Genomic DNA, 21,504 nt, shown 5'->3' on the forward strand with positions numbered 1-21,504 from the left:
GTCGCAAAGTAAACATTTTTTATTAAAAATATTTTGCACATCTATGCGAACGCAGGTAATGAAATGATAGAAATAGCAAGACTCATCTCTGCAAGCATCTCATGTTCCTAATCGGTTACCTTATGTTCTCGGCTACCGTTATTAGCTGATAACAGTTGTTGTAAATCTATATATGAGGATCAACTCTAAATTAAAAACTTTAAATATATTTTTTTCGCGAATGCTTGCATCTAGCCACTTTACAATTGATTTCGTGGGGGAATAGTACTACTATATACATCAACTTGGTCCAAATCGGATAAATCCTGGGTATCCCCTAAGTGTCCTATAATATGCGGAAATCATTTAAAGTATTGATTCAAATTTGAAAAGAATGTAAGTAGTAAACATATTTCCAATTTAACCTTATTTTGTGCCATATGGTTTTATATTTTAGTAACTAGCGTCTCTCCTTCCCTTCCCCCTTCTCTTTTCCATCTCTTTTCTCTCTCCTCCCCGCTCTCCCCCTTTCCCTCTCTCTCTCTCTCTCTCTTTCTTTCTCATTTCTCTGTTTACCTTCCTAACAGGAGTTCAAAATGACCACCTTGCTCTCTAAGTAAGCCTGTAGACCTCTGGTCATCGTTTTCCTTATTCTTTTAACATATCCAGATATTCTTTAAATTTCCTCGAAACCTTAGTAAATCGACGGAATATTTCCTGACAATACGTGTTGTTTAGACGACAGATTTGAGATAAGTTCAGAAATAAAAATTAATGGTTTTAAGCTTAAACAATAGTTAACAAAGTTATACATGTTATATTTAGTATTATTTCCAAATAGGCAAGTCAAATCTGTTAGATTACGTTAACTTACTCAAAATATTACTACAACACCAAACGTTTTATAATTCGGGTACAAATCCGGGAAATCGGACATATGTTTATGTAAACTATTTATATCTTTTTTTTTTTTACGTAACGATTCTTGTTATAATCTCTCTCCACTCTTCCATCCACATATTACGGGACATTCTATATATATATNATACATATACACAAAGAAATACACACAATCTAATGATGATGTTTTCACTAACTATTACTCGTTGAAATTCATGTTTCACCGAATAGCTGACTCCTCGCCAAAGTTCTTGGGAACGGTTTTTGGTATGAGATGCTATCTTGTTTCTGTCGGGTTTTGTTGGAAAGTTCCGTTCTGCTAGGTATTATTAACGTGAGTTTGGATGCCAGAATAGTCATTATGTACTGATCGTGTCGAATACTGGCTCGCGATCGTTCGATTGTTTGGTCGCGTAATCGTAGGAAGAACACGATCGTTGCATGCATCTATCGCATAAGATAGAGAAATGGCACTCACGAATTTCTGAACTCTCAATCATCACTTGCCCCATAAGCTGCATCGTCTGCGTCTTCATTGGTCTGATAAGACATAGATAAGCATGTACGTTACCGTGAATTAATAGCGATTATCGACGTTCTTCCCGTAACAGTTTACGGCGGTTTGCATAATCTAGATACGTGTGCATGTATGTAACTGTACTGATAGTATATACATATATGTATATATGTATATATTATATATATAATAAGATCGCACACCATTTCTTGACAATGGTAGCGCATGAGGTTGCAGTGATGATTAAGAGTCGAGAATTCAGCTGTTTGGGAGATTCGAATAGTAAAACGAGGGAATATTCTCAAACGGGCTCTCAGACATGCGTGAGCGAAATAAGAGTGAATACGACGGCGAATTTTTCGACGACGAAGTATTCGACACGAGCTGCTCTATAGAGAAGAAAGTTGGTTGGTCTAACCGTAGATCTGCCTGTGAGTGTTAGGTGTACATTAATTCTATTTGTCCAAAATTTTTGGCGATGTGCCCGTATTCAATGTATGCTCCTAGTTTCGTTTGTTCCTCGACGATTAATCTATTCCTTCCTCGTCCTTCCTCTCAAATCAAATTTCTAGTGAATAATCCGATTATTTCCGTTGTTTTTTTATTTGCGTTTTGTCTGATTGCTTGCTGTTTCGTGTCGTTTAGATATATGCCTAATTTAACGAAAAGGAAGTGATTCCGTTCTATTCTTCATTTTTTGATATTTAACTTCCGCCAGGACTGAGAGTGTGTAATGCGTCCTCGCCGTTGGTGCCTGACTCTCTGTCCATGTGTATATTCATAAGACGTACTCGCGTTTCATTCCTTTGTTTTCTGAAGCGGATTTATACAAGATTAGTTGCTTGTAATAATCGCTGTATATATACGAGGGGGGATAAAAAAAATCGGATTTTTTGTATAAATATTTAATTTATTAACTTTTTTATAAAATTCCTTCAGTCACCTTCAAAGTACTCTCCATTAGATGCGATGCACTTGTCAAGTCTTTTTTCCCACTATTTGAAGCATCTCTGGAACTCTTCAACTTTGATATCGTCCAGTGCCCTTTGCGAAGCTGTTTTTACCACCTTCACATCATCAAAACGCTTCCCTTTTAGATTTTTCTTCATTCTCGGAAACAGAAAAAAGTCGTACGGGGCTAGGTCTGGTGAATACGGAGGGTGGGGGACGACAGGCCATTCCCGAGAGGCCAAATAATGGGTCACTCGTAAGGCCGTGTGTGCGGAGGCGTTGTCGTGATGAAGGAACCAGTCACTTGATCGCCAAATTTCCGGGTGTTTTCTCCGCACATCCTCTCGCAGACGTCTTAAAACTTCCAAATAAAAGTGCTGGTTAACAGTCTGGCCAGGGGGAACAAATTCCCGATGCACAATTCCAGGAACATCAAAAAAGACAATGATCATCGTCTTCACATTCGACCTCACTTGTCTTGCTTTTTTTGGTCTGGAAGAGTTGGGAGTCTTCCACGGCTTGACGCTTGCTTAGTTTCTGGGTCATACCCGTAACACCCACCACACCCTGTAATGACTCTGGTGAAAAGGGAAGCGTTTTGATGATGTGGAGGCGGTAAAAACAGCTTCGCAAAGGGCACTGGACGATATCAAAGTTGAAGAGTTCCAGAGATGCTTCAAATAGTGGGAAAAAAGACTTGACAAGTGCATCGCATCTAATGGAGAGTACTTTGAAGGTGACTGAAGGAATTTTGTAAAAAAGTTAATAAATAAAGTTTTTATACAAAAAATCCGGTTTTTTTTGGGTCCCCCCTCGTATATATATCTCTCTCTCAGAAAGTATGTAATGTATCGAAAAATGTTAAAAGTATCCAAAAGTAACCAAAGCGTTGTAAAATTTTTCGAATTCAATAAGGCCGTTTTTGGGCTCCTTCCGATTTCCATTAAACAATTTGTTAGCTTTTTGATAGCCTTAATAAACAAGAAATGCAATACATATCCGTCTAAAGTTCCATTTATAATTGTATAAATAGCTTTCAATTGATCGATATGAGCTGATTAAAAAAATGATTTTAATGAAATTTTTAAAATAATATTTAAAATCTGCAGTTTAGTTATGTGCGTGGCAATGCATTGCAATTACATATGTTACATTTGAAAGAGAAACAATTCATTTCACACCATTTTTCATTTTTCCGATTCACATACAGGATTTAAGCGTATTAATCCAAAAGTGTAGTTGAGAGGTTCTTTCGGAGCCCTCCTACTCAATATAACCTCTCTGCGCCGATATTACGATTCGGTTCCTAAAGCGCTCGCACGCGGTCTCTAATTGCGTGTGGCCGCCTCAATGGCGAAGGGAAGCTACATTGGGGGGTGTCGTGACTTTATCGGTAACCCTTTCAACAACGCTCCACACTGACTAATAGTCCAGGGGGTTCAAGTCAGAGTTGTTAGGAAGCCAGAAATCCTTAAGCGCTTCAAAAAAGCTCGATGTGGTCCAATTTTACACCAAATAACTAGTGTGAACGGGTGCGCCATCTTATTGAAAGATGTACTTTCCTGAGGCCATGGCCTCCATCTTGAGTTTCCCCACTGTGTTCAGAATGTCCATATAAGCTTCTTTTGTCACCATTTGACCCTTTTCGAAGAAGTAAGGCGTGACGTATCTCTGTCGCATGTGAATTTTTTTTGCCGGAGTGGCGGATCCTTCTTCAGACTTCTCTGAAACCGTGTACTTTTAAGCGATGTTGTTAAACCGTTGATCGGAAGTACTCGAAGAACCTGATTATTTCAGGTGGGTCCAGCAAAAATTTTCGATGATTGCTGCTCTTCGATTATACTCTGCACTATTCTTCACATGTTCCGCTATTTTCAGGTTATGAATATCTTATTTTTTAAACAATTAACTTTTAACTTAATTTAGCTAAAAGAAATACCATCTTATCCCCAACGCTGTATATGTTATATAATTATATAAGTATCCTAACTTTCATTTAGTGAATAAACCAATTCTATGAAGAACATATATTACCACTTCTAGTAAATATTTGCTAAAGAATATCGAGGTAATTGAATACGTAGCACTTTTTCCTAGTGTCTGTAATAAATAACAAGGGGTGCTTGTTCGTACCTATGTCATGTCACAACTTATGTCATAAGGAAGCGAGAAAGAAGTAGATTTGACCTTGATTCGAATCTTCCACTCTTTCACTTGCTGGCCTTTTCTTTCCGCTGAGCTAACCAAGCTTCACGCTACAATACTTTCCGCTCTTCTATTTAAGATATTACAACTATAACAAGGAGATTTCACGAATTGGAACACGTAGATCTAAATTTTAACAGTTTGTAGGGCGGGATGGTTGAAATACAAAATATCAGGTGTAGGTAGCCGGCCATTTAAAAGTTATTAACGAAAAAGATTTCAGCATCGCGCGTATACCAATGTATTAGGTGTACAAATAAGTTCGGTACCCTTATTTTTAACATCTTATAACTCTGGTTTAAATTAAAATTTTTTCCCCACCCTATGCTGATTTGAAAGTGCCAACTTTAAGTTTTACGGAGCACTATAATAAGGCCTTGCCGAAAACAGTAGTTAAAATGATGTCGTTGGAAAAGGAGCATCTGAAACACTACATCTTTTTTGCATTCTAGTTGCCCAAACTCGGCGAAACTGTTACTTCTGAGCGGCAAATGATCATATTGAGTGACGCACTTGAGCAAAAAAAACTTTTTACCTGCAATGGAACTAAGCAGGTGATTCTGCTGCAGGATAACACGCGGCCACATGTGGTGAAAGCAACATGTCATCTCTAGCTAGGGCTGAGAAATTTTTTCTTATGCGGCTTATTTCTCAGAATTTTCCCCCTTAGATTATCATCTGTTCCGGTCACTGCAATATCATTTGATTGATTCCCACTTCAAATCTTCCGAGGGGGTCGAGAAAAGCATTAATGGACTTTATCGACCTTTAAAACCTTTTTTTTTCCAACAGGGATTCGCCAATTATTTGAAAGATAGCGTTCTTTTGTAAATAAATGTCAAATTCATGTAAAAAAAGAATCGAATTTATTTGTACACCTAATATTTCGTGGTCTTGAAATGACTCGCCGAAAATAAAAAAAAAACATCATTTATTTTCAATCCTTAATCGAAGAGATGAGCATATATAAAAAAATATGAATATTTTTTTGTTATTCTATATATACAAAGTCCATTCAGAACCGATGAGGGAACTTCTCTTTTGTATGCCAAGTTTGCGATATTTCAATGCATGCCGGAATTAAGATGTGTTTCGCAATCCTGTATTGTTTATAATATATAAATCTGTCACGAGATCACACATATACACGCAAATTAATCGTGCTTTTCTCAACATCGATATTCTAGTCAATTTTGAGTCGGTTTCCTTTATCGAGATACTTGATATGCTCGGGAAAAACGTTATCTTCTTAGAGATTCTTGATATATTAGATATCTAAGTAAACTTTGAATAGAACTTTTGGTGAGGTAAAACTCCCTTAAGAAGATAAAAGAATAGAAATGTACAATTTTGGAATTGCTCTCGATTCTCGGCCCAGTAGTAGTATAATATCTAAAAGATCGGTTACGTGCCAATATCGACACTGGTTATCAACAATCAACGTTACGAATTGGTTAACTTTGCTTAAGTTGATGTCGCGCTGTGATCGATCAGACTTTTTGCTAGTGGTACCTCCGGTGCGTTTGAACGCGCTGCGACTTTTTGCGGGCGGTATTTCCGATGCCCAGACAAAAGTTGTCCGATATCGCGCCGCGATCGAATAATGATAATCAGTTTGCCATGATATCGTCAACTCGGGCATCGGGCAAGAGTCAACAAATCGTGCTTAAGATCGTTTAATGGCAATGTATAATTGTCGTTATTTACCTGAAAATTTGGCTTTTACAGGAACCATCATCTTCAAGTGTATCTAAGATCCGTCAAGAAAATTCCTTGCGAAAGTTTGATAGAAGAATAAAGAAAGATCGGCCGAAAATTATCTACGGGTTTATCTATGATTCAATGAAAGGCACAGTTAATCTAGGACACCTTGTATGCCTCGCTAATCAATCTAATGAGCTTAATCTGAGCTTAAAAGGAAACTGCGGCTTTACGCTTGCCGCGCTGTTTTGACATAGCTTTTTATATTAACGAATGGCTTTATGATTACTAATGATCTAATTCACATTTTATTAAACGGTTGTTATTCTTACTGTATTACCGTGCTGTCTTTGCCGACTGTATCTTCGTGTGTATATCTTCACTCTCACAAATCGCTCTTCGACTCGTGCTCTCATTCGCGTAATCGATCGATTGATCGAGATCCTTTCGACGCCATTTAAGGGCGATCAACTTTCACAAGCGAAGCGAGAGTTTACACCGACGACTACTTATACTACGTTTATATGTGTTTGTGTATGTGCCATTACTATACTCGGCAGGAAAGATGGCGGATGGCGTTATAAATAATTTCTCCCTCTCTTTCTTTCCTCGCCCTTTCTCTTTCCTCCTTTCTCATTTCTTCTTTCTCCATTTCGCCGTTAAATGAGTAAAATTAATGAAGATTATATGCACGTGGACGAGTATACGACTTAATTCAACAGGTGTTACCGCTGAGCACGTACAGAAATGTCGCCTACTTTTGCGCATCTGCCGACGGATAACGCGACCGAATATGTATATAGAACAATATACGTTAGGAGACAGGACTGCCTTCCAGCCTTCATTGTGATGTGGCTACTGTACCGCACATGGGAATTTCCATTTTTCCACAAGAGAAGAAGGAGACTTATAATTGTCCAATGATTTGCTTCTCTCTATACTCTACTTCTTATTTCTTCGCCACTGTACCTTTCTACATCTTATAATTATACAGAGTTTCCCGGAGCAACTTTACTAAAGTTCATGGGAGTATAGAACAGATTGAGGGAAATATAAAAGTCCTACATCGTTTTGCGATATTCGCAATAATAATTATGGTGATACAAAAATTGCGCGCCAGGCTGGTAAGGGAAGAATTTATAACGTGATCTCGTAATTGTAGTCGACAATTTATATAGTGTAGCGGTCCATGACGCGAGTCTAGGAGCGGTACGGTAAGAGCGGTGATGTCGCAAAACGACACACAGAACTTTTATGCTTATCTCAATCTATTCCCATAAACTTTGGCAAGGTTGTTCTGGGACATTCTGTGTACAGGATGTCCCCATTTCAATCGATCACCCTGATTATTTTCGCAAGATGAGGTCTAATGAAAAAATTGTCTAAAAGTTCTATGGAGAGGGGCGTACGGTGGTGACCGTGTTAAAGTTCACTTCAAGGTCACATCGATTTTTTCAATGGAAACACCTATTTTTGTTCCCAGAAATTGAAAGAGCATCAAATTTTACGTAAAGATATATGACACGGAGTCTGGTTAACCCTAGTGGTGTCAAATAAAGTGAATTATATTTCTTTTTTTCAACGGAAACACGCATTTTCTTTTATCCCAGAAATCGAATTTTATGTAAAATATGCGATGGGGTCACAATGTCCCCAGTGAGGTCATACTAGGTCAACTAAATTTTTTCAACGGAAATCCCGATTTCTACCTGCAGGAACCGATAGAGCGTCAAATATTACGTAAAAGTATGTGGTCAGGACATGGGGTCAAACTGGAAACATAATAGGGATTTATCTTTAAAGTAAAAGGAAGGTAAAGGGAGGTATCTTTAACATTGTCACTACCGTATGCCCATACCATACAGCCTTTGTCTAAGCATTTTTTTTTTCATTTGACTTCATCCTACGAAAATAATCGAGGTGGTCGATTAAAATGGGACATCCTGTTTGCGGGGTGAGTGGGGAGGAGATCGCAATTGTTGGAGAATGTGTTCAGAGGATCAAAATAGAATCACAAAGAAAGTCCTAGTAAACATAAGTCCGATTCTCAGCTGTTTTGCAAAATTAATGGATATTATAAACAAACATTCGCACTGTAGGCCAATTATGCGGCAGAATAGGTTCCCAGCCATACACAACTAAAAGTTGTATACGCGTAGCGAGGGAAAACAGTAATTTTGTCATTTCTTCGTAACCATTTATTTTATCTGTTGAAATCGCTTAATTATATATTTTTACAATGCCTGCAATGTTTACGCATCGAGAATTTGCCGACATCATTTTCACTTATGGGTACTGCAATGGGAGCGTGCATGGCATATATAGTGCGAATTATATAAATTTTTATTTATAATACTTATTAAAGGCTGAGAATCGAACGTATGTTTATAGGACTTTCTTGTCTATTTTGATCTCTTAAACACATTCTCCAAATATTCTTCCTCAATATCCTTACATATAATCTATGTATATAGGGACATTAAAAAATTAGATCGACAAACTTTGAAGAAAAATAAGGAACTTCTCAAAATAAGCATTTTTTGTTAATAATTTTTTTTATAATGTTTTTGTTTTAATGCTATATGGTACAAATTAATTATATGGAAAAATCAAATCCTATACAGTTTATTTTTACCATGTAGCATTGAAACGATACGTTGTAGAAAAAAATGATATTAACAAAAAATGTTTATTTCGAAGTCCTCTATTTCATTTCAAAACCTTTCTCGGTCTAATTTTTCAATAGCCTATATACACACATACGCATATATACACATAGGCCCACGCATATGAAGTGGTCGGCTTTTGAAAAACACTCTTTAAGAAATTCGGATGAGAAAAAGATGTATATATTTTTAAATAAAAAACGATTAATTGCACTAACCAATTATAATGGCTAAAGTTCGCGCGCACTTAACGGTACGGTAGTGCAACGCATAACAGCAAAAGCGCATACGTCTCATTTTTCGCTTTGATGTACATAAGTAATGATTATAAAGTTGCTTCTCTCGGGCATTCACATAAATGCATCATAGATAATAAATTATGTGCGTATGAATATTGCGAATACTATTATACAACGCATAAGAAAGAAACTGTTGCGAAGTTTCTTTTATAAGAAGAAAAGTTAACTACTCCGCTAACTGCTCCGTTCTTAATTTTGCAAATTTTCATTAAACAAAAATATATGCAAACGATTGATTGTTAGATTTCTTTTCTAAATTTCAATAATAGAAAATTTCATACAATATTAATCGATAAGTTACATTAGATTAACATATAAATAAATAAATATACTTCATAATTTTTCTTAGTAATCTCACTGTGAGTTTCTTCTATATTTTTCATCAAGATTTTAATGTCTTTCGTATTATATATGGTTAAGATTTAACAGTTCTAAATGAAAATTTAATGAATAAAATTAATATTGTATAAAATGAGTTTCACTAAAGCGCTGCACAATCAATGCTTTTTGTAGGGAAGGATTTATAAGATATAAAACTAATAGCAAATACTTAAAAGAGAAATGAATATTCGCTTGTATATCGCACTATAATTATCCGCAATACTTTGGTGAGAACGTTATTACTGGCATGAATAATTCGTCCATTCGAGTATCGGTGTAGATGATTTTATTGCATATTTAATTTCCACATCTATGCACAGCGTATGCGCGCTTGAACACTGCGTTATACCGTATCTAAGCGCGTGAACTCTAATCGCTATAATGGGTAAACCGCATGTTTGAACTGCGTGCCACTTGAAATGTATCATTACAGTTTTCGCACCGAAATCTCCGTTCGCGATTATCTATTTAGATAATATGCCCTTGAGGAGAAACGCGATGATATCCCGGATTATATGTGTGTATGTATGTATTCGCCTGTTATACTAGCTATATCAACGTTTCTCTCTTTTCTTTATCGCTATTATTTCATTTCTACCTCTGTTTCCTTCCCTTTTTTACATTTTTTCAATCACTAGCTTTACCTCCCTCCCTCTCTCTTTCTCCCCTCTCCGTCACTCTCTCTCTCTCTCTCTCTCTCTCTCTCTCTTTCTCTCTCTCTTTCTTTCTCTGTAAACAGGGTTTCTACTAACCTGCCCCCTTCTTACTATGTCTTGCTATGTCCCGCTTTCTTTTGTTTCTAGATATTGCAGAACCTACAAAAAAAACGCACTGAGCGGAGGGGGCGCCTAAGTTCTGACAATATGACTAAAAAGAAGTCCGGTTTCAGCAAAAGCGACCTTATTTTTAAGGTAACCCGCCCTGACGAACGCGCGAGCTCACGTCCATTCGATTCGCACCGCGAATCGACCTCGGCAATTTTCCATCCGACTTTTGAGACTCGACAGAAGGAAGTCGATTTATTTAATTTCCGACTTTTTTCTTTTATCTTCTTTCTTTCCGGCGAATATTCCGACGGCCTAAACACGGTCGTCGAGTGAACTTTCCGACGATATAACATTATTAACAAAGGCTATTCAGGATGGCCATTCTAATACAAAGGTAAATAGTATTGTGTTTACAAAGTGATACTTCCATAATTGGAAGCTAACTGAAAATATCGTTAACGAAACATTAGCCGTTCCGTAGGTCTCAATTTTCACCTCGACATTGAATATCAATACACGAGTGAATTAGTCTTGATAAGTGAATTAATTATAGAGTCATTTGTTTCCCAATTAAACTGAAGATTTATCACTTACTGAAGATAAATATCCGAGAAGCAATATTTCGTAATATCGTGCGAGAAATCCGATCGACTGCCGTTCTGTCGGTGTCCCGCAGATTAAAAGTGGAGCTGACGAGGTTAATTGGATGGAGGAGCTGTACGCTGATTGGCTCGTTGGTTTATTACAAACATTCAGCTTCTATTTCCGCCGCATTATACATTACATATACCCGCAGCAATAGGCTATGCTTCCATACGTTTCACCATCGGCACCCGCCTAGCGATGAGAAAGTAAATATGTGTGATACTTGAGTGTGATTCAACGAATAAAGAGAACGCTCGATTACAAGCGTGTACCATATTTACGCCAGGTCTACGTCACCTCGCGAATAAAATAGAGGATTGGTTGATTCGCGAGACATTAAACATGCGTTCTCTGTGAACGAATGTCAAAAATCCAATATGACGTGTCCGACTTGAATGATCGTTATGCTCGTTTGAACCCTTCCTCTCTCACTGTGTATCTTCCACCTTCTTCTCATTTATTGTATCGTCTGTGTCTCCCGATTCCCGTTTATATCTTGCAATTCCCACTCTTTTCGCAGCCGGCGACTCAGTGGACAAACCGCAAACAGCCTGTTTCCACGCACTTTGAAACGCTTTTAATCGCTAGACGGTGTGCACGATCCTGTGAAAAACGAGCGCACGTGATTAGGCGTCCTTTCTCTGTCGTTTGTTGCATATTGCACACATACATACTCAAGATATACGCATCACACTGCCGTTCGAGAGAAAGAGCGAGTGAAATAGGAAACAAAAGGAGAAACAAGCGACCGCTTACGAAATAATTAATAGGATGCAATGTGTGTATCAGAGAGCTCGTTTCCCCTGCCTCTGCGCTCCAGAACGCTGCGAATGATTTTCACCTTTATATTATCCCGCTAGCTATACATCATCTCGCCGCTCTTCTACCCCGCTCCTATTGTCGCTTTCGGCCGAGAAAATGGCGTGTAATATGGCTATTTGTGTGCTTGCGAAACAAAGCGAAAACACAGATGGATGATAAAAGAGCGAATCCGCTTTCTCGCTTGGCTTGTGCTGCTGCTGCTTGACAACACTTGATTGGTTTTTACTTGGCAGAAGCAGTTTTGTTCTCCGTAACTTCTTTTCTCTTTGTTGTTCGTCATCACCTGAAACATCTCGGTCACCCACGACGACATTTCTTTCGTCGACTCGTCCCTCGGTTGTTGTGCGCTCTTACTTTTTCCACACTTTTGTGTTCCATTAAAGCGATGTTGTTACCACTTTACAATCGCCACTCATTAATATTATTACGCTGATTACTCATGGATCGCTCGTTGATTGTCCGTTCATTATCGTGGAGACATAACGAAACAAAGCTTTCATCTTTATTGGACTTGTGACTCGTGTATCTCGTAGAACAGAAGGTTGATGTGTTGAGTTACGTTGTATCATTTATCTTTGTGTTCTCGTTTCCTTCGTTGGTTTACAAGAGCCACACGCCACACGCGTGTACGTATGACGCGTTGTTGCGTTCATTGGGATATCATCGATATGATACATGTATGCGCGCGTGCGTGCGTGTATGCGGTTTTTACTTTAGAGCAGGTAATGTATCGAACTATATGTGATCTTAGCAGTAAGTTCCCCGTGTTCTTGTTATTCCCGTAGGCGCAGAAACAGTACCATTGATCATCATCCATGAGATATCACGATATCCAAATAGATACTAGCCCACGATGTTTTTATCGCATTTAGATAACCAGAGCTCCGTGTATCATCGAAATCCTACGGCGATCGGGCGTTGATCGGACACTATTCTCAACGCCTCTTATGTAATTTCGATAGAATCTGCGATCTTTCGATGACTCGAGCCCGTTTTCAAAATAATCGCGCGAGTGATGAAGCTGTGCGAGCCAATTTTCTTCAAAACTCTTTTTCTCTCAATGACTCCAACAAAATGTGAATGTGCGCCATTTAAAATGAACTGTTCTATCATTAAATTTTATTACATATGTATATATATATATATATATATATATATATATATATATATATATATATATATATATATATATATATATATATATATATATATATATATATATATATATATATATATATATATATATATATATATATATATATATATATATATATATATATATATATATATATATATATATATATATATATATATATATATATATATATATATATATATATATATATATATATATATATATATATATATATATATATATATATATATATATATATATATATATATATATATATATATATATATATATATATATATATATATATATATATATATATATATATATATATATATATATATATATATATATATATATATATATATATATATATATATATATATATATATATATATATATATATATATATATATATATATATATATATATATATATATATATATATATATATATATATATATATATATATATATATATATATATATATATATATATATATATATATATATATATATATATATATATATATATATATATATATATATATATATATATATATATATATATATATATATATATATATATATATATATATATATATATATATATATATATATATATATATATATATATATATATATATATATATATATATATATATATATATATATATATATATATATATATATATATATATATATATATATATATATATATATATATATATATATATATATATATATATATATATATATATATATATATATATATATATATATATATATATATATATATATATATATATATATATATATATATATATATANTTGTATAATAATATAGAAATAATTTATTTGTCAAACTCCACTTTCAAATATCACTTGGATTATATATTATATTATCCACGTGTTTCAATGCGCGTAATCGTAACATTTACAGTTCTATCGCAAAGCACAAATATGTAGAATTGCTTCGATACGTATAACAGAAAGTTATCCTCGGCAAAAAGAGACATCCGTTTCAGCAGTTTATCGTGCGTCATTATGTTATTATATCTGCCATGGCTATGTCACTTCTGCGGTTAAATGCAAAAGTATAATTATCCAACTGTTATATAAGGGGCAGGTCCTACTGCCGTACGATTTCATCGAAATCATCGTACCGCGATTGCCCAAGACTCGAGTCCTTGTTGACTAGTCCTTCGTTTTGCTTCCTGCTCGATGTTGTCGATGAGCACACGAATTATTCATTCATGGTAGTGTGGAGCAAATGTTTCTTTTCGTTCGACATTTTCCAATCTTTCGATACGTACGATAACGTACAAGGAACGACAGACGCGATAGTTACAAAAAGGAGGAAAAGGGAACAAAATGAAGAAAGAAAGCATTCGAAGCACTCATGGGTATTTGGGCAAGCGCATTTAATTTCAAAAATTTGGATTCATCCTATTTATAACGGGACCGGATTCGGGAATTTTCTTTGTGTATGCTTCAATATGGCGACAGCAGCAATGCATTGTATTGAAAATGCATTTTCAGTACTGCTAGTAGGGCATCCAAATGGAATTTCTCGAATATGGATCGCGGTGCATGACACACTCATTATTTCGCGGTGCGCGTGTGTCGTGATTCGTTACGAATGTCGCACGCATATATACGAAAACAGGGTGTGTGTGTGTGTGTGTGTGTGTGTGTGCACGGAAAAAATATTTATCGATAAAATTAGCCAGCAACGTCGTATAATTGGAATAAATATCCTTAATTCAATAGCAGTATCATTGAAATTAATACTTGAGATATTGAGAGAGGAAAACAAAATGTATGATATGTTAGTTTCAATCATATTTTTGCTATTAAGTCAAACAGATTTATCCCAATTGTAAGGATGTTGATCAATTTTATCGATATACAATAGTACTTCTTTCCGTGTATATATTTATATGTATATGCATATGACATACGTATGTATATACGTACATAACGTATGTACATAGTCAGAAACAAAAACCGCTACTCATGATACGATCCTTAGATAATTTTAACTTTCGATTAACAGGAGAACGCCGAGACTTCAACTTCGAATAATTAACCGGCGGCTTTTTGTAGAAATTTGGTGGAAAGACTGCGTTTAATTTGTCATCTTGCCGTTTGTTACACAAAACATAAAATTACTCATTAGATTGATATTTCTTGCTGAAATATTTTAAAGCTGCTAGAAAATGAAGAAACGAAATACTTTACTCGTGCATATTAATCAAAGCAATGTACTTTCCGCTGACAATTATCGGACGCGAATATCGGAGTCAGAATGTTCTCCGCTTTCTCCAACTTTTTATTTTTACAAAAGTACGGACGGATTCCCATATCGTTTATTTATTGCGCACGATAATAAAGCCGAGAAACATTATAATTGAGACCGTACAGATTGCATCGATGTCATTAGACGATTGTTTTTATATCATATTGGCGCATAAGCGGTTTGAGAATCTTGGCCCAACCAGTTGCGAACAATCGATTTTTTTTCTTCGTTCCTGTTCTTTATTTAATTAGAGCATTCGTAGACTAACCAGATTTGCGTTTTTATTAACGTTTTTTCTTTTAGGTTACATTAAATTGTTATTTTGTGTGTTACGTAATGCGTATTTTCTAATGTAGCATGCTTTTCTTAACGAATAAAAAAGACAGTTTCAAGAGTGATAAGCGGTGATGAGACAACTTACAAGAAATATGGCACTCTCACCCGAATTATCCGTGCTAAGATCTGAGCGTAAATACTTGCTCCATGTATGTTTATTGTTGACGAAGATTTCGACTCTCTAACTAGCTGCTCCGAGTTCGTTGCGACGCATTTCAACAAGGATTTAGAAGAAACTGGAGAAAATTCGCGATTTTGCAAACAACGATGTTGAAAGACTGAAAAGATTTGGAGAATGCTTCGCGGAATACGATGCACACCCTTTCGGGCGATAAATAATCGATAGTCCATCGGATCTTAGTGACGGATCTCGTCATGTAGTTTATTCAATTTCTTTTGAACATTAGCAACAAAAACAACAATAGAAACAGTGTATTCGACGAGTTGTTACATCTAACGCGTTTTTGTGCAACACTTGCTTATTTGCTGTACACTACGCAACCGGAGCTTTGGATAACGAGAGAAGTTTTTAACCCCCAAAACTGTGTGAACAAATTTCGGCGCGTTTGATTCGACGTAAGAGTAAAGCCTTATCATTATTGTTGGCAGTTCCTGAATATGGCGTCGGTGTTCATGCGGATCTTTAACCTGATCTGTATGATGCTCCTAATCGGCCATTGGAGTGGCTGCCTTCAATTTTTGGTACCCATGCTTCAAGGATTCCCCAGTAATTCATGGGTGGCCATTAACGAGTTACAAGTGAGTAATCGACGGTATCAGTCGGCATGTGTAATCGATTTAATATACGATTTAAAATCACAGAAGGAGGGGAAGTTTTTCTTTGTAATATTTCCAACACTTATGTGTACCTAATACTCTTTGCGAACTACTTAAGTACGTTTTTTTTAATACACGCACATATACTTGTGAATATTAATAGTAAAAAACGCATGTATTATACGAACGTTATTCAGACGAATTGATAATTATTTCGATTAATAAAACAATAATCTTAGTCTGATATGTTATCCTGAGCAATATTCCAAAGATTTTAACAATTAGTCATTATTCATTTAAAAGTTGTCAACGAGTTAAATAAAAATAACATAATTTTCTGACAACATATACACAGGATGTTCTGTTTTAACTTCCCCATTGATATGTCCCGAAAACTAAAAGTTCCATCGAGAAAAGTTTCATAAAAAATGTATATGGCTTCTAGAAGCAAACCTGGAATTAAGCGAGATGTTTTTCAAGTTGACGATCGAAAGAACTTGTGTGACGGTATACTTGCAGGACTCGTTTTGGTTGGAACAATATTCGTGGGCCCTCTTCAAAGCCATGTCACATATGCTGTGTATCGGATACGGTAGATTTCCGCCGCAGTCCTTGACCGATATGTGGCTGACTATGCTCAGTATGATCAGCGGTGCGACGTGTTACGCTCTTTTTCTCGGACACGCGACAAATCTCATTCAATCTCTCGATTCCTCGAGAAGACAATATCGCGAGAAGGTATAGCTATAACAATGCGAGCCGCCGTCTCGATTCGCAAGATGAATCGCGAGCTGAATTTGTTCGGCTAGAATTAAATGTTCTTCTGCTTTGATCGCAGGTGAAACAAGTGGAGGAATATATGGCCTACCGGAAACTACCGAGAGAAATGAGACAAAGAATCACGGAATACTTCGAGCATCGCTACCAAGGAAAGTTCTTCGACGAGGAGTTAATCCTCGGGGAACTTTCGGAAAAATTAAGAGAAGTATGAAGTATTGTTAATCGGGCTACAATTGTGCAATAATGTTCTTCCGGAATGATAAAATGATGATGATTTTTGGAAAGAATTATTGAAAGAATATATAACATTGTTTTGTTTCTCGGTGAGAAATCAGATCAGTTAAAAAACACTTAAGAAATGTCTATCTTCGATTTTGCTAAAAAGTGGTATGATTAAAAGACGTGTGCGTTTTTTATCTGCTAAGATGCAAGTTTAGAAACTATATCCTAAAATATCCTAAAATATCCCCTTCCTTCCATTTTCTATTTACGAATTTTTCAAAAACATGGTATATCATATTCTTTGTTTTTACAAAAAAACATAATAATTTTATCTCTCTCTCTCTCTCGATAAATATTAGGATTCAAAAACAATTTTTTTTAATAACAAATATTTTTTACGGCCTCTGGCCGTAATACACAGTGGTTTACGTGTGAAATTGAGAGAGTTCATATCTGTTCACATCGACAGTTTTAGGACAAGAGCCGAAAATTAAAAAAAATTTCCTCTCAACAGATAAACTCGATCACTTTTTCCATCACGTTGCTAAACCCATTATCTATGGTTTTTGCTTCCTTATGTAAACAATAATAAAGCGATGAGCTTTCTTTGTCAACTCGTTGGAATACACACCATTCCTGGAAAAAGGAGGTTGACGCTAACATACATATTAACAACATGAATGTTTCAAACAATTAATAGGATCGTTTATTAGCTTCATTTTTAATTTCTTATAAAAAAAGTAAGCTTTTCTTTTATTCTGAACGTATGTATCTATTTAAAATGGAAAAAGTTGACTTTTTGGCCGTTAAAAAAATCGTAATATATTTTAAAAATTAAAACTGACATGAGCTATTTTATTTAAAACATTTTCTGTTAACATTGTATTTTATATAAGTAGTCATAAAATAATTTTTTGAAATGTTTTTTGTACCCTCCGATAATCACTGAATTATCAGAAAAGGAATGAAACTTGAGAGGTGATTTCACTGTCTTTCACTTGCATCTTAGTAGATAAAAATGTATACGTGTTTTTTTTTATTTTACCTACTATGCAAGTGTGTTCAGTTTCATTGACATCGGACACGGATAATTTTTATTTTAAGTATATTACGATTCGCGTCTTCTTTTAGGATGTGATCAATTACAACTGCAGATCACTGGTAGCGTCTGTACCCTTCTTCGCCAACGCCGATTCAAATTTTGTCTCGGACGTTGTTACGAAACTCAGATACGAAGTCTTCCAGCCAGGTAATTTTCGTCGTTATCTCTACAAAGGTCTTATCACGCTTGTTCGTCCCGTATTCGAATCATGTATTTTTACATACTGATGTTGTAATTAGATAATATTTAATATATACGTAATAAGATTAACCCGGGACGCCCTAGTTAATTTATATCACATTTATCATTTTAAATTATATTTGCCAATTTATTAATAGCTTCATACTTTTTTTTTCACGTAAATTCTTCTCATAGTCTTTGCATATAATATAGAAAAGCAGATGAACATGTTTACTCTTGTACGAACATGCGCGAACATACATATTAGTAGTTGGTTGGAAAGGGCCGTAATACGCATCAGTTCTTTTCGTGTCGTTATAAATAATGCATTTCTCTGAAATAATAATAATATATATTACTGAAAATTATTGAAAAATATGGATGAACATATAGTTTATAAGAGTTATTAAATTTCGGAATTGATGGAAGAACCAACTCAAAGACAAAGAATGTATTTATAAACTCAAAAATAATTCATAAACAAAATTAAACGAAGAATCGATGAAGAGAATATATGTAAAAGATTCGTCATAATATTTTGACAACACTAAATTCAAATTTCCGCCATTCTAAAATGCTTCGAGAACTATGAAAACATCAAGTCTACATAATATTTTTACAATACATAATTTCCTACCGTAAGAATATTCGTGCGTTAACTTATTCGATTTTCCTCCTCGCCCTGGAAAGTGATGTAAATTGTTTTGATAAAACACGATATCGAGGTTACGGTACGCTTTGCGCTACCGAACTTACGAGAGCCCAGATATCCTCAAGTCGCGCATCCGACAAAACGATAAATTCGCCGGGCCGCGCGTTAAATCCGACGAGGCGAAAGATAGTCCTACGTAATCGCTCGCGTTGCCGTACCGCTAGCATAAAAGTTCGTACTCGCTATTCCCCTGAAAAACTCTTGAACGCTGTGCCGATTTTCATCATCATTATTCCTGACATCATCGTTGTCGCCCGCCTGCTTATCATCATCGTCATTATTAATGCTATTATCGCCCTCTTTATTCTCATTGTCGTTGGCGTTCTCGTCGTCATTTTCGTCGGTGACGTCATCGATGACTTCTATCCCGACAACACGGCTATCGTTGTTGTCGTTGACGTCAATGCTGCGACTATCGTTATTTCCACTATTTTCCGACGGTAAAATTATACACACAATTATGTAAAATCGATTTTGATATGGTAAATCGTTATTTTATCTCAAGTATCTGTGCAGGCTTACATTTGACTTCGGTATTGATAAACTCATTATCTATTATTTCCGCGCTATAAATATCAGAATAAGGGGAAGAAGCGACGTACGCCAACGATGGGGCAGAAATTGATACGTTATTCGCACATACAGCTTAATTTAATGCTAGACTGCTTACCCCGATAAAACAATCCAGCGCTTTTTTCTATTTGTACTTACATGAAATTGGTTGTCCCGGGGAGGCTGGCTCCTCCGTAGGACGTTTACGATTTCGGAGAAGAAGTTCGCTTCGTCACGAGAGGTAGTGACAGCTACGGGTCTGATAAAACGTTATTTTCAAAATTTACATAAATTACAGTTTTTCAGCATAAAATTATTATAGCTTACTCGTTATATGAGGGAGCACATCAAACATCCTCGACATCTTCTCCGAAATTACGTCTAATTAGAATAATTTCCCCCATTATCTCTTTTAATTTAGGATCTTCGCTAAATTTACCACAATTAAATAACAATGCCGCTAGCATACGCGAAATTATAAGGCATAATTTTCCGCGTCATCGCAGGAAATACGCGACAAATGGCGCTTATGAGATATATTGGGGTTCGCGTAGGAGGCCGCGACACTCACGCATTAATTTCTGCACTCGCGACATTCTCGATAATCTCGATGTGTCGTACGAATGAACTTCTCGCGCGAGATCGACGAAGGAAAAACGCGAGACCTAGTTTTCAGCCGTTTTTACACTTCCTGAAAGTTTCTTCTCCTAAGATCATGCGCTTCCCCCAAAAAGCGGTAGAAAATGCGCCGTTGTTTAAAACGCATATCTTTAGCGACGAATGCTCGCGAAAAAATCCCTTCTTTAGAAAATCTTCCAAATGGCCAATCGTTTTCTAACTTTACAGACGTGTATATAATATTTGCATCAGTATGCAGCTAAATTTAAGAGAATTTCTAAGAAAATGAAAATGAATTTGACGAATCAACTATCTTAACGGAACAATATGAATACGGTACGAATACGGTACAGAACGGACAAGTGCAGAAAGTTCTTGAAGCGTCACAAGATATTCTGACGCAAGTCTTTTAATGGTCACTTAATCGAGAATAAACTTGTAGGTGATATCATCATTAAGGAAGGTACTATCGGTTCGAAAATGTACTTCATACAAGAGGGCATAGTCGATATCGTAATGGCGAATGGGGAAGTTGCGACCTCGTTGTCAGACGGATCTTACTTCGGCGAAATTTGTCTGTTGACGAACGCGAGGAGGGTAGCATCAGTTCGAGCGGAGACCTATTGCAATCTTTTCAGCCTCTCAGTGGATCATTTCAATGCCGTGCTGGACCAGTATCCCCTAATGCGCAGAACGATGGAGAGCGTTGCCGCCGAGAGGTATAAGCTTTGGTTAGGTTTGTTCTATCGAGTTGGTGTGCTAATAGATGTCAATCATCACTCCCACTTCCATTTACTTTATTTGAGTAATGTACTGTCTGACAAAACAGAAGTCATTTGTTGATTCACGAAATCACATTGCTCTCTCTATCCCTCTTACTCTCCACTTCTTTCTCACCTCACGTCACCTCATCTCATTATACTTCTCCTCTCTTCTCTTCTCTGCCCCCCCCCCCCCCC

At 36.1% G+C, this 21,504-nt stretch overlaps 1 protein-coding gene across 5 annotated transcripts in view; it reads left to right on the forward strand.

Annotated features, from left to right (window-relative positions):
- The window catches only part of LOC106745515 (potassium/sodium hyperpolarization-activated cyclic nucleotide-gated channel 2), a 53,723-nt gene that overhangs the window by 27,918 nt on the left and 4,301 nt on the right, over window positions 1-21,504 (forward strand). For 2 of the 5 annotated variants that reach the window (XM_014621187.1, XM_014621190.1), the window contains exons 7-12: window positions 10,403-10,510; window positions 16,212-16,361; window positions 16,899-17,117; window positions 17,218-17,364; window positions 18,513-18,630; window positions 20,988-21,276. In XM_014621187.1, the coding sequence (XP_014476673.1) occupies window positions 10,403-10,510; window positions 16,212-16,361; window positions 16,899-17,117; window positions 17,218-17,364; window positions 18,513-18,630; window positions 20,988-21,276 (1,031 nt within the window). The remainder of the gene's footprint in view (window positions 1-10,402; window positions 10,511-16,211; window positions 16,362-16,898; window positions 17,118-17,217; window positions 17,365-18,512; window positions 18,631-20,987; window positions 21,277-21,504) is intronic. The other 3 variants (XM_014621188.1, XM_014621189.1, XM_014621191.1) reach the window with 3 other exon arrangements.

The sequence above is a fragment of the Dinoponera quadriceps genome, unplaced genomic scaffold (assembly GCF_001313825.1).
Source record: "Dinoponera quadriceps isolate SergipeBrazil2010 unplaced genomic scaffold, ASM131382v1 scaffold1578, whole genome shotgun sequence".
Lineage (NCBI taxonomy): Eukaryota > Metazoa > Arthropoda > Insecta > Hymenoptera > Formicidae > Dinoponera > Dinoponera quadriceps.